Genomic DNA, 23,188 nt, shown 5'->3' with positions numbered 1-23,188 from the left:
AAGAATCCCCCTCGTCCTCACGTACCACCCCACCAACCTCCGGATCCAACGCATCATCCTCCGACACTTCCGCCATCTGCAATCCGATCCCACCACCAAAGACATCTTTCCCTCCCCACCCTTATCTGCTTTCCGGAGGGACCACTCTCTCCGTGACTCCCTTGTCCGCTCCACACTCCCCTCCAGCCCCACCACACCCGGCACTTTTCCCTGCAACCGCAGGAAGTGCTACACCTACCCCCATACGTCCTCCCTCACCCCCATCCCAGGCCCCAAGAAGACTTTCCACATCAAGCAGATGTTCACCTGCACATCTGCCAATGGGGTATACTGCATCCGCTGTACCCAGAGTGGCCTCCTCTACATCGGGGAAACCAAGCGGAGGCTCGGGGACCGCTTTGCAGAACACCTTTGCACCTCCCAGTCGCGAACCATTTCAACTCCCCCTCCCATTCCTCAGACGACATGTCCATCCTGGGCCTCCTGCAGTGCCACAACGATGCCACCCGAAGGTCGCAGGAACAGCAACTCATATTCCGCTTGGGAACCCTGCAGCCCAATGGTATCAATGTGGATTTCACAATCTTCAAAATCTCCCCTCCCTCTACCGCATCCCAAAACCAGTCCAGCTCGTCCCCGCCTCCCTAACTTGTTCTTCATCCCACCTATCCCCTCCTCCCACCTCAAGCCGCATCCCCATCTCCTACCTACTAACGTCATCCCGCCCCCTTGACCTGTCCGTCCTCCCTGGACTGACCTATCCCCTCCCTAACTCCCCACCTACACTCACTTTTACTGGCTCCATCCCCACCTCTTCGACCTGTTTGTTTCCTCTCCACCTATCCTCTCCTCCATCCATCTTCTATCCGCCTCCCACTCTCTCCCTATTTATTTCAGAACCCCCTTCCCCTCCCCCTTTTCTGATGAAGGGTCTAGGCCCGAAACGTCAGCCTTTCTGCTCCTATGATGCTGCTTGGCCTGCTGTGTTCATCCAGCCCTGCACCTTGTTGTCTCGGATTCTCCAGCATCTGCAGTTCCTACTATCTCAGAAACAGAATCCAGACAGGTTACCTTTCTGAAAGAAATATGTAATTACTACAAGTTTGCATCCAGACAAAAAAAAATTCAAGGAAATTGGTTACTCCTCTAGTTTAAATGGACAGACCAAGCAATATATTTGACAGAAATCATGACAACCCGGTCAATTTGGATACGAGCTCTATAATAGACCCCGATTAACAAAAAACAACTTTGACTTATACAAAACCTTTAATATAGTAAAGCATCCCAAGGCATTTCACAGAAGTGATTAAACAACGGGAACTTAGTGAGCTTCATACAATGGAGCACAACATCAATAAACATATTGGTTTAACTGGTAATTAAGACCATATTACCCAATTATTCTTCATGCCAAAATATAAACATTCTATTGTTTAATTTGCTGGCCAGAAATTAATTGCCAGGATAATGATGGCCTTTTCTTTGAGTTTGGAGAGTGGGGCTTCATTTCTTTAAAAATGAGTTGTTGGCTTGATTGAGTTATGTTTTGTAAATAAACTACAATAGCATGCTGGCTTTGAAGTTGTGTGACCTGTATAAATAACAAATAACTTATTTTAAATAGCCCATTCACAGGACCAGGCGCGAATAAAAATTGGACCTTTGTACAAAGACAGAGTTTTCTGTAAAAGCAAAATACTGAGGAGGTTAACAAATCAGAAGTAAAAGCATCAAGCCAGGTAGCATCCCTGGAGAGAGAGAGACAGGGTTAATATTTTAAGTCAATGTCCTTTCACAGAAGTAAACATTCCACAAAAAGATAATTTGTTCCCGAGATACAGGATTACTAACAAGGCCAGTTTTTGTTGTCCATCCCTAATTATTCGAGAAAATACTGGGAAGCTACCTTATTGAACTGCTACAGTCCATAGGTGGGATAGATACACTCACAATGCTGTCAGGGAGAGAGCTCCAGGATGATCCCCCAGAGAAAATGCTTGGGGAATTTGTAGGTGGTGGTTTTCCCATGTGCCTGCTGCCATTGTCCTCCAGGTCTTAGAGGTCACAGGTTTGGAAGATGCTATTGAAGGAGCCTGGGGGCCTTGCTACAGTGCATCCTGTGCATGGCAGATACCGGTGCTCCTGTTACCAGTGGTGAAAACAGTGACTGTTTAAGTTGATGTATGGCGTATCAGATGAGCAACTACCTTATCTTGGATGATACTGAGCCTCTTGGACACTAGTGAAACTGCACTCATCAGAAAAGTGAAGAATATTCTATTGTGTACTTTGTAGATGGTGGACAGGCTTTGGGGATTGAGGTGATGCAACTCACCATGGAAATCCAACTCTTTTACCTGCTGTTATAGCCAAATGGCTTCTTTTTTAACATGGCTTGTGAAGTTAAGGTTCTGGTCATTGCTAATCCAGCTAGGATGATGGTAAGGAAATCAGCAATGGTAATGCAAGTAACTTTCAGAGATGTTAGCTTGTTGGAAAGGGTCATTGCCTGGCATGTGTCACAACTGTCATTTTCCAATTATCATCCCAAGCCTGAATACTGTCTTGGTCTTGCTGCATGCTTCAGTACTGGATCAACAAGGTGTTGTAAACAATGATTAAACTTTGTCACTTCTGACCTTACGCTGGAGGGAAGACCTTGATGAAATAGTTGAAGATGGTTAGGCCTAAAGAACTGCAGTGATGTCAAACTTTAAAGAACCTATAAGGTGCCTGTAGTGCATTTAATCTGCTTTATATCTGTACTTTAGAGTCAGACTATAACTCACACACAATCTCACTGTAAGAAAATTTGGATGAATATTTGATGCAGACATCAGCACAAAGCTATGGAAAGGCAATGAGGGAAGGGGAGTTGTAGGAGTGTAAGGTAAGGAGGGGAAAGGAAAAACATGGGAGGCAAAGAGAAACATGAAGGTGACAATGCTAAGTGGAGGCTGTGAGGGGGTATTTATGAAGGGGGTGAGTTGATGTTGGGCACGAGTGTGATCAATGTGATGAAAGTGATGGTGGGTGATGATAATGATGGGTGCTGGATTAAAATTAGAGGTAGGGTTACTTTGGGGTGATGTTAAGAGTGATAGTGATGATAATGACAGTGTTGACTGAAGTGAGGTTGGTGGTGAGTGAAGATGTTGTAGTGATGGCCGGTGAAATGCTCATGGGTGTTGTCGGTGTAGGGTGATAGTGATGAGAAAGGAGATGATGGTGATGTTGGCAAGGGCAATGGATAACGATGGTGATAGAGATGGAGTTCACGATGGACATTTTGGTTGATGTCAGAGTGGGGCGAGGTGATTGGTAGTGGAGCGATAAGTGAGGATTAAGGTTATGAGTAAGATTGCTGTTAAGGGAATGGTGGGGGGATGGTATTGTGGTGTTAATGATGGGGCCGACAAGGGATAATGTGGCCAGTGGGAGTGCTGATGTGTGGGTCTCCCCTCCCTCCCCCATCATTCCATTTCCCCCCCATCCCTCTCTCTCCCCCCCCACTCCCCCTCCATTCCTTCCCTCCCCCCACTCTCTCCTCCCCTCCCTCACCCCCTCCCTCCGCCATTCCCTCCACCCTCTCCCACCCACTCCCCCCATTCCACCCACTCTCTCCTCTCCTCCCTCACCCTCTCCCACCCACTCCCCCCATTCCATCCATCCATCCACCCACACTCTCTCTCTCTCTCTCTCTCTCTCCCTTCACTCCGCCGTCGGCTCCATAGCAACCGGTCGCGTACCAGAGCCGCTGGGCCCGCGCTGCCCTCAAGCGCCGAGAAAGCCGCCCCCATGAACGTGCTCCCGCTCCTCGGACACGGCCACTTGCACTTTAACAGCTTCCAGGATTATAACAAAAAATACACAAAATAAATGGAACTAAAATCACTTCCGGCGCCACAATTCAAGCGGAGCGGCCTCTCCTCCCGCCCCTCTACACCTCTCACACTATTCGATTGGCTCATAATGCCAACCATTTGGATGGCTGTCGGTTTTCGATTGGCTTCTCTGGCCGTCATTCAAATATGTGAGTGTCCCGCCTCCCGGTAGTGTAAACAATGCGCAGGCGCACCGCTGCCGCTGCGCCTACCGGGAGTTGTAGTTTTTCCAGTTCAGACAAATTGCAGTCTGGAGAGAATTCGGGGATACAAAACTCAGGGGCAAAGGCATTTCAATACCTGTGGCTCCAGAACTATCTCTCCGAGCCCTATTGCAAGCAAATATGTTCTAAGTAAAAATTACAATTCAAAGCGTTTGGATTGAGAGATTTATTTTGATACATCCCTCTGTGTGCAATAGCAGACTGTGCTCATTTCCAGATTTTCTTTCTGTGTGGGATGCAGAGAAAAGCACCAGAAGGAGACACTTGGGTGCACAGCAGAGTTTCCAATCATTAACAGCAATAAGATTAGAAACTACAACACCCAGAGGGCTTTATCAACCTTGCTCCCTCTGCTTTTCCCAGCGTCATTCCTGTATTTTACTGTATGTACAATAGTTCTTCCGTTGGAGTGGGGAAGCAGAGAGACAGTAGGAAGATTGTTCAGGCTCTGCTGATGCTGTCTCTACCGAAACCCATCACCATTTATTCCATGAAGCATCGATCCACAACCTCAAATTGTGGAGTGATGAACAATAATGGCATTTTCTACAGCTTTCCAGACTCTCCACGAAGATCCATTCATGTAAATCAGGAATGAACCTTTCACTCCCTGCCTTTTTTTTAAATGCCGTTCCTTTTAAACCCATCAATGAAGCATCTGACGCCGAGTCTTTGCTTTTCCCCCACATGTCTCAATGTAGTGCGAGAGGGGGTTAAATAAATATATTTTGCAGGCAGCTGCTGTGCAATCGCGCTTGTCTTTTCTTTCTAAATAAAAGAAAGGGAAGAAAGTATTTCGAAATGAATTTTTGTCCCCTTTCTCGTTTTATGCTGTTGCTTTGCTCTTTGATTGAATGGTTGTATTGCAATGGAGAGCCGTCAGGGATCAAGGTCCCTCTGAAAAATGATATCGGGATCCCCAGCAGGTTGCCCAGAGCTGCCGATGAGACTGGCCGGAGACAAAGTATCAATTTTATGGATATGGTTGATAATCTGAGAGGGAAATCTGGACAGGGATATTATGTGGAGATGACAATAGGAACACCCGCTCAGAAGGTAAGAGTGGAGTGGTATTTAATATATTAATGATGTATTAAATTCATGTATCTATGCATGTATGTATTGACATCGATAATTACGTTTGTTCTGCACTGTAAATTGTATCTAAGAATAATGACAATACCCGGTATCAAAATACAGTAACAATGTTGGCTATTTTTAATATATTAGTATAACAATTCATTTATACAGGCATCAGAAAACTATTTGTTTTACATTTCTTTCAATTTTACAGAGGACTTTCTTTTATTTTGAAAGTAGCATATTTAGTGCTAGCCTGGTTTCGAATAAAAGGTGCCACTTAAATGTGCAAAAGGTGTTTGTCCAATCTTTTTCTACGGCAGCGTGGGAGAACCTGCTTGGGAACGCATCACTGAGTCACTTCCACGTAAAGTCTCCCGTGACAAATACAATCTACCAAAATGCAATGTTCTTTCTTCTTAAATATTTTGTTTTGTTTCCTTAAAAGATTTGTCACTTATTCAAGAAAATACCCCTTTAATTGGAAGGCTTCTTCTTCGAAACCATCATAAAATTGACAAATAGATTTGGGAATAATTACACTTCAGTTCCACCCAAAATCAATGTTTGTACTGAGCCAGAAAGCAAGCTAATTTCCATTTGTCTTCAGATGCAAAGAGGATTTCTTCCATTTGATGGAAAAATTCTTTCGTAAGACTCCTTGGAAATGAGTGTAAAACTAAAACAAAGATTCAGATTGGGTAAGAGGGATTTGTTTCTCTGATGGTTCAGGTGGTAAGCATATTATCCACTGCAGAATTCAGCCACATATATCAAAAACCAGGTTTGATCACTTGCTACACTTACTATTCTAGGGTCATACCACAAGGCCTCAGGGCTTCTGTGCGGGCAAAAGAGTAAAGAAATCAGCCAGAATTCCCATTACTCATATCTCTGCAGTAACTTCGGCTGGTGAGTGATGGAGGGCAAATGCTAGCTGGGTTATGCCTTAGTGGGACCCATTATTTAGCTTCAAATATTAATTTTAATCCTGCTGTTTGTTTTTGGTATAATTTTAATTAATAATTTCTAGAGGGCATTTTTTTAATCTTCTGCATCTCTTTTTAATCTTCTGCATCTCTTTTAAATCAACTTAGAGATCCGCTTTACTCATTTTCTAATAAGAAGTTATCGATCTGACACATTGTATCAGTCTTTTAAACAGTTTACAATCAAAGAATGTTCTTGCGTTGATTTTTGTTCATTCAGGAGGGAGGTTAGTTTTAGGACTATTCATGTAGGCATTGCTGTAAGTCATAAATTTAACACTACAGTATTTATGTCTGGAAAACCTCTCAGTGATAGTGAACAGAAGTTTTGGTCCAGTAGTTTTGACTTTAATCCATAACCTTTGTTCAGTTTAGTTGATATTAAACCGAGGACAGTTCACTCAATCATTTTAGAATAATATTGCAAAATGTTGACTCGTTCAGTTTTGCTGAATGGCAAAATTGAGAATCACCTTTAAAGTCATGATTGTAAGTCAAATTATTGTCTTCCTTGTGTTTCTTTTGGACAAGAAGAGGTAATACATCATAGCATTGTCCTTTTATGACTGGTTTTTGCTTGAATCTAACCAAGATCAATGGAATAAAATAATAGTCATAGAGTTGTACAGCACAGAAACAGACTTTTCAGTCCAACTCGTCCATGCCGAACAAATATCCTAAATTGATCTGGTTCCATTTGCCAGCATTTGTCCCATATTCCTCTAAACCCTTCCTACTCATATACCCATCCAGATGCCTTTTAAATGTTGTAATTGTACCTGCCTCCACCACCTCCTCTGGCAGCTCATTGCAGGCATGCACAACCGTCTGTGTGAAAAAGTTGCCCCTTAGATCCCTTTTAAATCTTTCCCCTCTCACCTTTAACCTATGCCCTCTAGTTTTGAACTCCCCTACCCTGGGAGAAAGACCTTGGCTATTCATCCTATCCATCCCCCTCATGATTTTATAAATTTCTATAAAGTCACTCCTCAGCTTCCAACGTTCCACGGAAAATAGCACCAGCCTACTCAGCCTCTCCCTGTAGCTCCAACCCTGGCAACATCCTTATAAATCTTTTCTGAACCCTTTCAAGTTTCACAGCATCTTTCCTGTAGCAGGGCGGCCAGAATTCTTCACACTATCTTCTAGGGATTCCACATGAAATGAATTTGTAAAATCTTAACCAACAGGAACATAAAAATGAGGAGCAGGAGTCGGCCATTCAGCCCCTCAAGTTTACTCCACAATTTGATGTGATCATGGCTGATCTCCTCTCGGCCTCAACTCGATATTCCTGCCTACTCCTATAACCCTTCAAACTGTTGACTAATTAGACATCTGTTTATTTCCTCCTTAAATTTACCCAATGTCCTAGCATCCACCATACTCTGGGATAGTGAATTACAGAGATTCACCACCCTTTGAGAGAAGTAACTTCTCCTCATTTCTATGTTAAATCTGCTATTGCTTAATCTAAAACTATGACCTCTTGTTCTAGACTGCCCGGTTCTTTGTCTATTTTGTCAGTCCCCTGAAGTTAATGCAGGTTATTCGTCCCTCAACTGCCCAAAACCTTTTGTCCGTCTACAAGGCACAAGTCGGGAGTGTGATGAAATACTCCCCAATTGCCTAGATGAGTGCAGCCCCAACAACCCTCTTGAGGCTTAACACCATCCAGAACAAAGCAGCCTGCTTAATAGGCACTGTATCTATCACTTTCAACATTTACTCCTGTCACCACATATGCACCGAGGCAGCAGTGTATGCCATCTACAAGATGGAATGCTGTAAATCACTAATGCTTCTTCAATAGTTCCTTCCAAACTTGTGACCCCTACCATCTAGAAAGACAACAGCAGATCCATGGGTATACACTACCTGCAAGTTCCTGTCTAAGTCTCACACCATCCTGTCTTGGAAATATAGTGGTGTACCTTCACTGTCAAATTCCTGGAACTCCTTCCCTGGACATACACCGCAGAGATTGCAGCATGTTTTGGAGGCAGCTCCCAGCACCATTTCAAGGTCATTTAGGGATGGGCAACAAATGTTGGCCTTGCCAGTGATGCCTACATCCCATGAATAAATTAGAAGTTTAAACTAAATCCTATTCTAACATGCATGACAGAAGAATCACAGAAATCTTTGGGCCCATCCTACGAGCACTGGCTGTTTAAATGAGCAGTTTATTTTCAGCCTTCTGCCTACAATCTCACAGAATCTTAATTTATAGACAATAGTGTAATTCCATATTGAATGCTTCAATGGAATGTGCCTCCACCCCATTGTCAGGCAGTGCATTCCACACCTTACCACTCACTGTGTGACAAAGCTTTTCCCCATTTCACCTTGGTTTCTCTTTCTTTAAATCTTGCCCTCTTATTCTCAATCATTTCATGAATTCCCTACTTGCTCTGTCTAGAACCTTTCTGAAATTGAGTGTTCCACACCAATATCACCAGTTTGGAAGTAGAGCATGTGTATACGCCCCACTGTCCATTGCGTATTCCAATGAGAATTCTGCCTCGATTGGTAGCAAACAACGACAACATACTAATGGTGGGAATTTCCATGAAAATGGACGCTTCTGTCTATCATGTGCCATGTCTTGGAGCCCTCCCACTAATGCCGGAACTACGTAAAGGCAACACAAAGTTGAAAGGGAGGAAGACGTGATTGGTGATGCATGATGAAAAGTAACATTAATGAAGAAAAAGCGGGAACTGATGCAAAGCAAAATTGGTGGTGTAGTGGACAGTGAAGAAGGTTACCTCAGAGTACAACAGGACCTTAATCAGATGGGCAAATGAGCCAAGGAATGGCAGATGGAGTTTAATTTAAATAAATGTAAGGTGCTGCATTTAGTAGGGTAGATCAGGGCAGGGCTTATACACTTAATGGTAAGGTCCTGGGGAGTGTTGCGAACAAAGAGGTCTTGGAGTGCACGTTCATAGTTCCTTGAAAGTGGAGTCGCAGGTAGACAGGGGGTTATTGAGAAAGGCTATAGGAAAGATGTTAAAGGAGCATCACAGGCTGAGGGGTGACCTTATAGAGGTTTATAAAATCATGAAGGACATGAATAGGGTGAATAACCAAGGTCTTTTCCCCAGTGTAGAGGAGTCTAAAACTAGAAGACGTAGGTTTAAGGTTAGAGGGGAGCAATTTAAAATGGACCTAAAGGGCAACTTTTTCACGCAGTTGGTGCTACATGTTTGGAATGAGCTGCCGGAGGAAGTGGTAGAGGCTGGTACAATTACAACATTTAAAAGGCATCTGGATGGGTACATGGATAGGAATGGTTTAGAGGGATATGGGCCAAATGCTGAAAAATAGGAGTAGATTAATTTAGGATATCTGGTCGGCATGGACAAGTTCAGCCGATGCATCAGTTTCCATGCTGTACATCTCTATGACTCCAGGAGTCAGCTATGCTGGGAGGTAAAAATGCCAACCTGAAAAGAAGAATTTCAACAGTAGAAAGGAATTTAAATTGATGATGCAGTATTGTGCCAGCTGGACTGATGACACTGGAGCTCCCCAGCTCGAAGAAGAGTTATGTCAGACTTGAAATGTTAACTCTGCTTCTCCCTCCACAGTTGCTGCCAGACCCACTGACTTTCTCCAACACTTTCTGGTTTTACTTTAGGTGTTCCCGGTCCAGTCTGCTCACTGAATGCTATTGACAATATTTGCTGCCATCTTGAACCTACAATGCAATCCTCCAGCATCGTTTTAAGTAGTAGCATCAATCATGACTCAATGCATAACTGAAGCTCTGTGATCAATCTAATTCAATTTCCTCTGCATCTTCTAAAAATCAACCTCCTCGATATCGTTTCACTGCATAAAAGACTTTAACCATTTGCATCATTTCAAAGAATTAGCTGAACTTCCAGAAGTCAACCTGTTTACAGCAAATAAATATTCATTAGTCATAGATTTCTGTGTGACCTTTCAGAGCACAGAACTGTATGTCCTCTCAGAGGTCTCTTATGTATGCAGCTGAATAAATATTCTTGTTCAGATCAAAGTAATGCAAAGTTTTTTTTAATAAGTAAGTTAAGGCAGTAACTGACTGATCATGAACAGATCTTTATAGATCTGTTAATTTTGTTTGTCAGGTCTGTTCTTTAATTGAAATACCTGAGGGAAGGCTTGCAGTGCAGAGCAACGCAATGGCTGGAAAAAATAAGAGAGAAGATGAATAAAGTCAACTAGCATCAATTAGACAACACTAAGTTTGAGGTTTTGGATGGTAGTTGGAAGGGAAGACAGAGTGTTCACTTTTTCCACAATCCTGGTTAAGTGTAGGTTAAAAGTTGGACACAGATCAAAAACCTCTCAGTTTTAATTAACACACTGGGGATGTGGCTGGAATGGCAGACATTTAATATGGAGTATTTGAAACTTAGAAAGAGTAAGCCAGGAAAGAACTACAACTCTGTGGTATCGGTAAAATAAAGTGACACAAACATGGTAGCAACAGCATCAACAATTTCCATTTAAACAGTTTTCGTAGTTCTGTAACCTCCTCCTGCCTAGATCAGATGAAGGCGGGGGAGAGAAACAGGAATGTGTATCCAATTTAATAAAGTTTCTCTTTACGTGGCTGTTCAGGCAACAAAGTGCCATATGTCATTTTCCGGAAATTTCCAGGTCTAGTCACTCCGGCTGCGCGAGGTCCACAGGAATAGGTAACGGGAATGAGAAGATTGTTATTTTCCTGTCAGCATCAATCGCTATCTTGTCAGTTTTGTGGAGTGTTAAATGCTGCACTTGCCTTTTAGCAGGTCACATATCCAGCTACAAAACTGCAAGTCGGTATATCCCTGTCAGCACTCTGCAGGCATCTAACAACCTTCCCAGTCTCCAGAATCTAACAAGTACATTCTACCTTTCATGTCAGAATACAAAGCTCAATATTAGCTACCTGCATACCAGGCTCCCCCCCGTCCCCCCACCATCACCCACCCTACTGCTCCCTATGAGAGTTGAGAATGTTACGGTAAAAATCAGAACAGTGTTGTAGGATGCATTTAAAACTAACATCTTTAAGATTGTCTTGAGGACCATAGTAATAATGAGCTCCCCTCACCTCATGAGGAAGCCTTGGGCTTTACCCTTGGGCAGCACCTCTCAACCCCATCCCAACAATTATATGCCCCACTAATACCCTAACCTGAACATGAGCAACCAACAACAACCACTTGCCTTTATATAGTGTCTTTAGTGCTGTGAAAATACCCTCAGGTTTCTCACAGGGACATCTGAATATTGAGCCACAGAAGGAGAGATGGAACAGGTGAGCATAAGTTTGGTTTTAAAAAAAGTACAGTAGATTTTGAGAAGCATCTTGAAAGAAGGGAGTGAGGGAGGTGGAAACATTTAGGGACAGAATTCCAGACTTAGGGACCTGGCAGCTGAAGGCATGGCCGCCAATGGTGTAGCAAAGAAAATTGGGGATATGCAAGAGGCTAAAGTTGTAGTTGCAGAGAAATCTTGGGAAGTTGTAGGGCTTTTAAGTCATTAAATGTTAAACAGACTCAAAAGAAAATGTTCTGTTTTACGCTTCATGAGATTGCAGTTTTTTTGCATTATTATATTTTAGTATTTCTCTATGGCTGCACAAGACTTCCGAATAAATCAGTCAGTTCAGTAATTACACAGGAAGAGCATTTTTGAGCAGCAGAATATTAAAGTGAAATATTGGTGATTATTGTTTCATCACTGCTGATGCAATCTGGAGTAATGAATTAAGATGTTAATATGAAAAGTAAATTGGCTTATCTTCTATTTTCCTCAATGTTATACATATTTCTTTTGGCTGTTTCTTTTACTTCTGCTTCTGTTTTTAATCCTGACTTTTATATACTAAAATGGCACCAGAGAATGGTGACTTTGTACACATTTTACTTTATTCCTATATTCCTGTATTCAAGTACATGTGACAATTAAATCTAAATCTAAACCATATGTGAATGTGAAAAAATCGTCCTTTGAGCATAATGTTTGATATGTGATGAAGAAGGTCAGATCTTTTCATCTGATGGGAACATACACACATCTCCCCCCGATGCTTCTTCCCAATTCTAAAGGCCTTATCTCTGACACTTGTTTTTCTTCTTCATTGTATATTAACCAGAACTGAAAGATTGTAGCTAGCGAGTGAAATTGGACAAGTTTGGAGGGTGTCTTTGGTCTCTAGAAAAGAGAACATTGGAATGGTCTCATAGAGCAGGGTTTTCCAAAGTGGGAACAGGCAACCCAAGTGGTTCATGAGTAGGAAGTTCGGGGTCATGAGCTCCAAGGCAGTGGGGGAGAAGGGAGAAGACCTATGAAAATAGGCTGACACCCTCGCCTGTTCTCTTAGACCTTCCCCCATCTCCCCACAATCACCACTAGTTGTCCAGTTCTCACTGTGGAAAGCTCATGGCAATTTTCAGGTCTCGTAAAGGGTGTCACAGTGGAAAAAAAATGTTTGGGCAGCACTGACGTGGCGGTCTTTAAAACTCTGAAACTGTGAGAGAATAAAGGTGTGCAGAAGATGGTTCCACTTTTGGGAAGAACAGAACTGAGGGCCATAAACATAAAATAGTCATAAATAAATCCAGTTGGGAATGAGGGTGAACTTCAGGATAGTGGTAAAATATTTTCTAATCAACCTGTGCAGAGATGTTATTACACACCTCTGAAGCAAGGGAGACTTAAACCCAAGCCTCCTGCCTCAGAGGTACAGACATAACCACTCCACTACAAGAGCCTTTCCAATGTAGATACATCTTAATGTTTTCTAGTCAACCTGTTCAGAGCTGTTATTATGCACCTCTGGAGCAGGTGGGACTTGATTGTGGGCCTGCTGTGCAGAATTAGGGACACTGTCACTGCACTACATGAGGCCTTTAGGAGTGTGGTAAATATTAATGGAATGGTAATTATATTGATAGGAAACACAGACAAATGAAGGGTCTTGTTTAATTAGATACTTAGAGCACTCACTGTAGATTGATTATGTAAATATCTTAGAGCAGTTATTAAGGATGCTTGTGGTAATGTCCCTACCTCTGGATGAGGAAGCCTGGATTCCAGTCTCACTTGCTTCTGAAATATGTCCAGACATGTCTGTACAAGTTGATTTAACAATATCTTATAATTCATACTTTTGATTCTTTTGGTGCAGTGATAGTAACCCTATCTTTGGACTAAGAGACCCAGGTTAAAGTTCTGCTCCAGAGGTGTATAATAACATCCCTGTACAGTTTGATTAGAAAGTATCTAAAATAAGGTTAGCATATTTATAAAAAGGAACTGTGAATGGGATAGTGTGTGAAATCACCCCACAAAACCAATTTTTAAATTTAAATTCAGGCTCTGACTATTGTTGTCGTGCCCCTACAATGGCAATGTTAATTTGTTTGTTATGTTTAAGCAAGTTTAATTGGTTATTTTTAAGGTAGTATCAAGACAAACTGCTGGGACACTGTGTGGCAGATAGGAAGCAGACATAAAAAGATTCCTTACAGTGTGGAAGCAGGCCATTCAGCCCATCAAGTCCACATTGACCTTTTGTAGAGCATCCCACCCAGATCCAGCCCCCTAACCTATGCCCATAACAGTCCATTTCCCATGGCTAATCCACCCAACCTGCACATTCCTGGTCCAGGGGAGGAATCAGAGGACACCCATGCAGGCACAGGAGAATGTGCAAACTCCACACAGACGGTCCCCGAGGGTGGAATCAAGCCCAGGTCCCTAGTGTTGTGAGGCAACTGTGCTAACCACTGAGCCACCATGCCGCATTTGGTAAATAATATCAAGAAAATGATTTGTATCTAGTTTGATATTTCACCATCTGGTTTGTGATCTGATTACCAGTGAGCATGTGGAACTCACTGCCATGATGGAGTAGATGAGGTTAATAGTTTTGTTGCACTTAAAGGCAAACAAGATAAGTATGTGCGGGAGAAAGAAACATGCTGAAATGAAGAGGTGTGGGAGAGGGAGCGGGCAGAGCAGAAACACCAGCTTAGAGCAGTTGGATTGAAGGGCCCATTTCAGGGCTGTGCACTCTACATGTTACTGAAATACACAAAAGAAGCTGGCAGTAACACCAAGTCACCGTTGGCAAATAGACCTCCAATGCCTTAAAAGGTGCTTAAATTTGGCTCTATGCTTTGGACCATGTAAAAGTAGCTGAGTCCAAGGTATTGTACCTCATGCTCCAACTGAATGCTCACTGTTGCCTTGTAAGCAGCATATGTGCACCATGCATTCACTCTACAACCAGACAAGAAGTACAGGTAGGACTTTTGCTTTAATATTTCTCTTTGTGCTTAATAAAATGCCCAGGGCTAACATTTTTCCATTTCCTGCACCATCTATCCTGTGGCCTCTTTCAGTGAGAGTATTAATGAGTTGCTAAATTAAGGACATTTGCCTGCTGTGACTCCGTGCCCTTTGATGAGCTGGACTGGTACTGTGCAATTTCATTTCACAAAAGATTCTCATAGCCAACAGACAGAGGAGATTTTGCACTATCATTTTGGTTAGCAGTCATCCCACAGTCTTCAGCAGAAAAAACAGGTTATCAATGCTCATTGATCTGTTGTTTGTACGGCCTAACAGTGTACAAATCAGCTATATGATTTTTCTGCAGAATATATGCATGTTGAAATAAATTGGGACGTTGCAAGGGTGCGATTTTGAATACAAGAAATGCACATGCGGGGTGGAATGTTTTTTATTTATTTCTTGGGATAGACCAGCATTTATTACCCATCCCTAATTGCCCAGAGGGCAGTTAAGAGTCAGCCACATTGTTGTGGTCTGGAGTCACATGTGGGCCAGACCAGGTAAGGATGGCAGATTTCCATCCCTAAAGGACATTAGTGAACCAGATGGATTTTTCCCTGACAATCAACATTGGATTCATGCTCACCATTAGATTCCTAATTCCAGACTTTTAAAAAAAATATTGAATTCAAATTCCACCATCTGCCGTGATGGGATTTGAACCCAGGACCCCAAGGGTCTCTGGATTAACAGTCCCATCAATAATATGACTAGGTCATCACCTCCCCATTTTATCAACTAACTTTGATTTAGTTTGGTTTATTTTATTATTGTCACATGTATCAAGATACAGTCCAAAGTATTGTTTTGCATGTTATCCAGACATACCATACCTGACATAAGCACATCAAGGTAAAAGAACAGAATGCAGAATATAGTGTTACAGTTACAGGGGACGTACAAACTCTGGCATTTTCAGCAAGTCCAATCATAAACATACTAAGATATTTCTTCTACAGTTGGAAGTTATGTCTGTCTCTAAAACCCTCATTCATGACTTTGTCACTGCTAAGATTCTCTACTCCAATGCTCTCCTGGATAACTTGCCATGCTGTGTTTTCTGTAAGCTTGAGATTATCCAAACTGTTGTTGCCTGTGTCCTAATTTGCTCCATGTTCTGCTTTCCCTTCACCCATCACCACCACCAGCATCCCCCACCCGCTGCCCCACCCACCCACCAAGTTCACTAACCTACATTAGCTCCTGCTTACACTTTGCCTTGGCTTCAAAATTCTCATCTCAGTTTTTAAATTCCTCCATGGCCTCAGTCTTCTGTATTTATCTCCTTCTGCCTCTTAAGCCTTTTGAAATCTCTTTTCTCTTCAGGTTTAAGCCTTTTGCACATTTCCTGTATTAACTGCTACAATCCTTTGGTGGTTGTACCTTCAATTTCCCAAGTCTTAAGCTCTGGAATTCTCTCCCTACACCTCTCTGCCTCCCTCCATCTTTCCCCTTTAAGATACCCCTTAAAACCCACCTCTTTGACAAGTTATTGATCACTTGTCCTTCAATATCCAATTATGTGACTCAAATTATCTCTTCTGTGAAGAGACTGGAAATGTTTTACTTCATTTCAAGTGCTATATCAATATAATCAATTATTTGTTGTTCAAAGAAAGTCATCCCCATGCTCACATTAACACAGTTCCAAGTGGCACCCTCACAGCATTTCAACATGTTTTCTGGAGTGCACCATTATTTACAAAAACCTCCCTACTTCCTCACATCCTGTGCCCCACACATGTAATGGCTCAGTGAGTAGAACATTAAAAATCATGGGACAGTTCTTGGATTATGAAGGATATTTAGAAATTCAAGCGCATTTCTCAAAGAAAAAAACGTCTCCAAGATAAATACTTAAAGTGGAGATCATTTACAAAGGGAAAAAGGAGGAGAGCAGAACCAATGAAATAGCTCAATTAAACATAGCACGGTATGATTCTACATCTCTTCTGTGATCCCATGGCTTGGCCATCACCTTTGATTTTATTAGGCATGATAACACTAATATGTTACCTGTAACAACGAGTATCCAAACTGCATTTAATATTGGAATGCCAAATCCTCAGCAGCGCACAAAACCATCTGCATCCAAAAGTTAATTCACTGTTGCTAAACACCATGGAAATGCCCTCTTCCATCACTCCATGTTCCAGTATTTCATTACACAACACTTGGAGTACTGTGCACAATTCGGATCTCCATACTATAAAACAGATACAAAGGCATAAGCATAAGTGCAAAATTGATTTACTGAACTGTGATGTTACACCCATCAAGAAAGATTGAACATGCTGGGGCTCTTTTCTATGTAAAAGGAAAAACTGGGGGTGGAATGGAGTGGGAATGGTCTGTTAAAGGTCTTTTAAGATTATGAATGATTTTAATAGGGTAGGTATAGAGAAGATTCTGTGTTGTCTTTCATTTCTGTGGAGGCTTTACAACATTAAACGCACAATATAAACACAGGATTTATTCCTTATGGAACGTGGGATAGAATGGGTCCAAAAATGGTGGTGAGAGATGCATGGAAGGCAGGGATTCAAGGAAACCTGGACGACAATGAGTCCCTTGTCAACTAGAGCTAATCCAAGTTAGGCTGTGCCACTAATTTGAAGGAGGGAACAGAACTAGAACCATAAGTACAGTACAAGGTAATCACTCATAAATCCAGTAGGTAGTCCAGTGACTGGTTGGATTGTGGAACAATACCACGAGTGGTAATTGAGGTGAACAACATAAGTGCATTTAAGTGAGGCACATTAAGCACATAATTGAGGAAAAAACAGAAATGTTTATGGGGTGAGATGAAGTAGTGCGGGAGGAAACTCATATGGAGCATAAACATCAGCGCAAACTTGTTGGGCCAAATGGCCTGTTTCTCAGCCATTAATAGCATGTGACATTCTAGTACATTGTTGCTGAACATTCACAAAACATGAGAAATGTGGTCAATTGCTCAGCTCAAACGTTCTTGAATGAAAACATTGTGTGGCACTATAAAAAGAGCAGGGGAATTGGCTAGTATTCATCTCTCAAGCATCAACAAAAAAAACTATCCTGTTAGTTGTCTTTTTTTTGCTGGAGGGATCTTGTTGTGCCCACAATTGAATCATAGAATCCCTACAGTGTGGTAGCAGGCCATTCAGCTGACAAGTCCACACCAACCCTCTGAAGGGTATCCCACCCGGACACAACCCTTTCCCTCTAACCCCGCATTTCATAGATCCATAGAATCCTTACAGTGTAGAAACAGGCCCTTCAGCCCAACAAGTCCACACCGACCATCAGAGCATCCCAGTCAGACCCATTCCCCTTTAATCCAAATAATCTACACATCCCTGAACACTATGGGCAATTTAACATGGCCAATCCACCTAGCCTGCACATCTATGGTCTGTGGGTCGAAACCGGAGCACCCGGAGGAAATCCACGCAGACCCGGGGAGAATGTGCAAACTCCACACAGACAGTTGCCTGAGGCGGAATCAAACTCAGGCCCCTGGCGCTGTGAGGCAGCAGTGCTAACCACTGTGCCATCGTGCTGTTTCCCATGGACAATCCACCCAGCTGACACACCTCGGACACTATGTGCAATTTAACATGGTCAATCACCTAACCTGCACATCTTTCGACTGTGGGAGGAAACTGGAGCACCTGGCAGAAACCCCACACAGACACAGGAATGTGCAAATTCCACACAGACAATTGCCCGAGGATGAAATCGAACCCGGTCCCTGGTGCTGTGAGGCAGCAGGGTACCCACTGAGACACTGTGCCAACCCCAACTGATGCTTCCTTTTCTTAGGTGACTATAATGATTGCCCTTCAAATCAATTCTTCGACCCTGAGAGATGTCCTCAGGATGTGAAAGGGGCTTTATGTATGTCTTTCATTCCTCCCTCCATCAATTTGAGCGATATTGAGCACAGCAACCTAATGGCTGTTAGTCATGAGCTTGATGAAACATTCTAAGTGAGTTTGAATTTTTGAGAATTCAAACTCAAATTTAAAAAACAACCTCAAATAGCTGGTAGCAGTTAATGATGTTTCATTTTTTCATATTTGGTATTTAATTATGGTGGACTGTTGTAAAAACTCAACTGCTTCATTAATCTCCTTTGGAGGGAGGAAATTTGCTGCCCTTACTGGCACTCGGCCTGTATGTGACTCCAGCCCCACACTAACATGACTGACTCTGAACTAACATCTGAACTGGTCTTAAAAAGTCACCACTAGCCATATTTAAAGAAGAATGCCCACCACTATCTTCACAGGGCTACTGGAGATCGTGATATATACCAACCTTGCCAATGATGCCAACATCCTCAGAACTAATAGTTAAAATATATAACACTAGATTGGAGTGCAGGTGGTTAAGGCTAATCACTGACAGGGGAACCAATTCAGTTGATGAATAAGGGGCCAGCACACAAGAAGCGTATTGTCTGAAATGCAATTTTTGCTCCAGTGTACTAGAATCGATACACTAAATAAACCTGCTGACAGTTTCTGTTGTGTGAAAGCACACAAAAATAAAAGTCTGTGGAGTTGAACAGATGAAAACCTTGAGAGCATGATTAAGGAAAGGCTGCAGATATGTGCAATACATGCTTTCCTTAAAGTTCCTTCATTTTCTTGGCAGGGTGGTGTTAGTTAGCGAAAGATGTTTTTATCTGACAGCTTTGTAACTACAAGGCTAGAGGCAGCGCTGTAAGGAACAGTGTGACTGCCTGTAGACATTATGGGTATGGCAGTGTAATGGTTATGTCACTCGGATAGTACTACAGAGAACTGGACTGTGGATCGCAGGTGAGCTAACTACTTACCTTAAACCTATTGGCCAGTGCTTCACTTTTCTAATAAACAGTTTTTAGAAACCTTCCCAGGCCATGGAAGAAAGTTTGCCAGACTTAAAAGTGAGTCATAAATTATTACCTCCAAACAAATAACAATGTGGCTGGTTCCACAATACTGGAAATCAAAGGTTAAATATAGAACTACTGGTTCTAATAATTTTTTTTAATAGAATCCTAACAGTGTGGAATCAGGTCATTTGGCCCATCAAGTCCACACTGACCCTCTGAAGAGTATCCTGCCAAGACCAATCACCCCCACCCTATTCCTGTAACCCTGCACTTCACCCAGACACAATGGATAATTTAGCATGGCCAAGCCATCTAACCTGCACATCTTTGGACTGTGGGAGGAAACTAGAGCACCCAGAGGGAGCTCACACAGACACAGGGAGAATGTGCAAACTGCATATAGGCAGTCACCCGAAGCTGGAATTGAACCTGAGTCTCTGGTACCGCGTAAGGCAGCAGTGCTAATCACTGAGCCACCGTGCTGCTCCTGTAATATCTAAATACAACATTACACAGAGTCACAGTACATCAAATTTTTATCAGTCCGGTCTGTGCTGATGTTTCTGCTGCAAACAAGCTACCTCCTACCCAATTTCATCTCACTCTGTCAACATATTTTCTGATTCTTTCTCCCTCATGTGTTCGCCCAGCTTCGCCTTAAGTGCTATTCTTCAGCTCCCTAACTACCCTCCTCAATTGTTTCATGTTGTACTGAGTTCCACATTCTCAACACTCTAGATAAAGGAGTCTTCACATTTGGATGTCAGAGCCACCTTCAATGATTAATGAGTTCCCCTCCAATTCTTGTGTGCAAATTCTAACCAAGTTGTTAACCTATTCAAGGTAAAGCCAGTAATGACTTTATCAAAATATTACATATTGCCGTTTGACAGAAATGCATTAACAGATGCACCCAGAGCAATTTCCATTTGTAACAAGGATGAAATGTAGCATACGATTTATGTCCCATAACTAGGATGACCTAATACGTTGTTCACAGAAGGGAAATAAAAGAGAGACTATTATTTGATTTGCAGACCACAGGTTAGAAGCATCTTCTCCCTTCAGGCTTATGCTATATGCTGTGTTGTCTTTTGTCTCTGTGGAGGCTTTATGATGTTAAAGGCACAATAGAAATAAAGATTTGTTCCTTCTTAGATAAGTGGGTCCAATGTTGGATGGTGACTAGGGATGTATGGGAAGGCAGGGATTCGCAGAATCCTAGACCATGATGAAAGCTCCTTGGAGTAGGGCTGTGCCACAAATTTACAGTTGTGTTGTTTTCTTCCTGATTAAAGAAACAGACCCTTTTGATCTTCCTGTTCCAAGCGATACATTACAATAATTGACCGGGCCATTGATAGGAAGTTGTTAAAGGTGTCTGAATGTTCACAGACTTAATATATTGGTACTTAAGGACCTCGGTGAATTGACCGAGTGTGTAGATAATTCTGTAAGCCCTGCAGATTTGTAACAGGTTATGAGGCGCAATTAATATCCTGGAGTTTTTCGCAATATATTTCAAGGTTCAGACAGAAGTCATATCTTAAAATAAAATTTGAATATTCTTGAGGGTTTCTTGGCCTATGACAGGTGACTGACCGTGGAAGGGTTGGATTTCATTCAACATGAGGATGTCACACAGTAAATGTGACAGTATATGTCTCAGAGGGGATAGAAGATGGAACCATGATGCATTTTGTGCCATGTTACAACTGTACAAGACATTGGTAAGGCTGCCTTTGGAGTACTGATCATTTTGCTACAGGAAGGATGTTATTAAACTGGAAAGACCGCAAGAAAGACTTACAAGAATGTTACCGAAACTGGAGAGTTTGAGTTACAAGGAGATGCTGGGACTTTTTGTCCCTGGAGCATAGCAGGCTGAGGGGTGACCTTATAGAGGTTTATAAAATCATGAGGGACGTAGATAAGGTGAATAGCCAAAGTCTTTTCCCCAGGATAGGGGAGGCCAATACCAGAAAGTACAGGTTTAAAGTGAAAGTGGGAGGATTTAAAAGGGACCAGAGGGGCAACTTTTCACACAGCGGGTGGTACGTATATGGAATGAGCTGCCAGAGGAAGTGGTAGAGGTGGGTACAATTACAACATTTAAAAGACATTTGGACAGGTACCTGGATACAGATATGGGCCAAACACAGAAAATGGGACTAGTTCAGTTTAGGATACCTGGTCAGCATTGATGAGTTGGGCCACAGGGCCTGTTTCTGTGCTGTATAGCTCTATGACTCCATGACAAGAGCAGGAATACTGTGGTGAGTAACTCACCTCCTAATTCCCCAAGGGCACTCCATCATCTACAAGGCACAAGTCAAGAGTATGATGGAATACTTCCTACCGGCCTGGATCAACTCCAACAACACTCAGGAAGCCTCATGCCATCCAGGACAAAGCAACCCAGTTGGTTGGCACCACATTCACAAGCATCCACTCTCTCCTCCACTGACACTCAGTAGCAGCAGTATGTACTATCCAGAAGATGTACTGCAGGAATTCACCAAAGATCCTCACTCAGCACCTTTCAACCCGCAACCATTTCCATGTAGAAGGACAAGGGCAGCAAATATATGGGAACACCACCACCTTCAAGTTCCCCTCTAAGCCATCACCATCCTGATTTGGAGATATATCGCCAGTCCTTCACTGTTACCAGGTCAGAATCCTCGAAGTCCCTCCCCATGAGCATTGTGGGTCTATCTGCAGAACATGGATTGCAGCGGTTCAAGAAAGTAGCTTACCACAAACTTCTCAATGGTCAGCAAGGGATAGGCAATAAATGCTGGCCACACCCCATTAAAAAAAAACCTGAGAGCCCTTTCTCCAGTGTTTCTAAGCCAGCATCTCTTCCTTACCCTTAGATAAAGTGAACTTAGGATTGAATTGTGGGATATTGCTGTGCACAAAATAGTTGCTGCATTTACATAGGTAACAATAGTGGCTACACCTTAAAGTAATTCACGTTATGCAAAGCACTTTGAAACATTTCTGCTAGATATGATAAGGAACTGCATAAGTGTCTCTCATTTCGTTGGTATAAAGCTGCTTACGTGATGCTATTAATTGTAAAATAGCAAAACTGGAATATCTACTGAGCGAGAATGACAGACAGATGATGTTGACAGAATGAAGAATTAAAAGGCAAATCCTATATTATCAGAAGGAAATGAGAAACATTCGTCTAATGATAGTCTGCTCCCTTAACAGAATGGGATATATTTTTCGAGAAGCTGAACCACCTCAAAGATTGAGGCTCAGGTATAAGTACAGATACAGACTAATTAGTTTCATACTGATTTGCATATCTTGTTTCCTTCCATTTACAAGGTTAGCCTTATTACAATCCTGACACTTTGGTGTACAGAGTATATACCAGGGAAGGATAATCACTTCCCCTCCTACACACCTAACACAGCCTTGATGGGCTGAATGGCCTCCATCTCTGCTGTACCTTTTCACAATTCTATAAGATACTTGCTTGCAGGCCAACTTAAATGCTTGGAACAAGCATTAGGGGAGCAGAGAGGTAAGTTATGTTGGTTTCTCTTAACACCGACAATGTGATGATTATACACTGGATCTAGAAAATTGAGGTAGTGAGCAGCTTTGCTATCTGTGTTGTGCCAGTTGGGATCTCTGTGGGACCCTGTGTCTCTGTAGGAAGGCACAGCAGCTTAGTGGTTAACACTGCTGCCTCACAGTGCTAGGGATCTGGGTTTGATTCCAAGGATAACATAGTGTGGAGCTGGAGGAGCACAGCAGGCCAGGCAGCAT

General features: G+C 42.4%; 2 protein-coding genes across 4 annotated transcripts in view; one reads left to right on the top strand and one right to left on the bottom strand.

Annotated features, from left to right (window-relative positions):
- LOC109912354 (centrosomal protein of 164 kDa) overlaps nt 1–3,946 on the bottom strand; it is a 191,246-nt gene extending 187,300 nt beyond the window's left edge. For 2 of the 3 annotated variants that reach the window (XM_048615638.1, XM_048615636.1), the window contains exon 1: nt 3,753–3,936. The gene's annotated coding sequence lies outside the window, so the exon portion shown is untranslated. Of the gene's footprint in view, nt 1–3,752 lie in introns of all 3 variants that reach the window. The other variant, XM_048615635.1, reaches the window with a different exon arrangement.
- Nucleotides 3,947–4,523: 577 nt separating this feature from the next.
- Nucleotides 4,524–23,188, top strand: part of LOC125486701 (beta-secretase 1-like) — a 61,351-nt gene continuing 42,686 nt past the window's right edge. Inside the window, exon 1 of the mRNA XM_048615361.1 lies at nt 4,524–5,167. Coding sequence (XP_048471318.1) covers nt 4,913–5,167 — 255 coding nt within the window. The 5' untranslated portion in view covers nt 4,524–4,912. The remainder of the gene's footprint in view (nt 5,168–23,188) is intronic.

This window comes from Rhincodon typus, chromosome 32 (assembly GCF_021869965.1).
Source record: "Rhincodon typus isolate 14 chromosome 32, sRhiTyp1.1, whole genome shotgun sequence".
In the NCBI taxonomy this organism is placed as follows: domain Eukaryota; kingdom Metazoa; phylum Chordata; class Chondrichthyes; order Orectolobiformes; family Rhincodontidae; genus Rhincodon; species Rhincodon typus.
The sequence above is the reverse complement of the archived record's forward strand: the minus strand, read 5'-3'. Positions and strand labels throughout refer to the sequence as shown.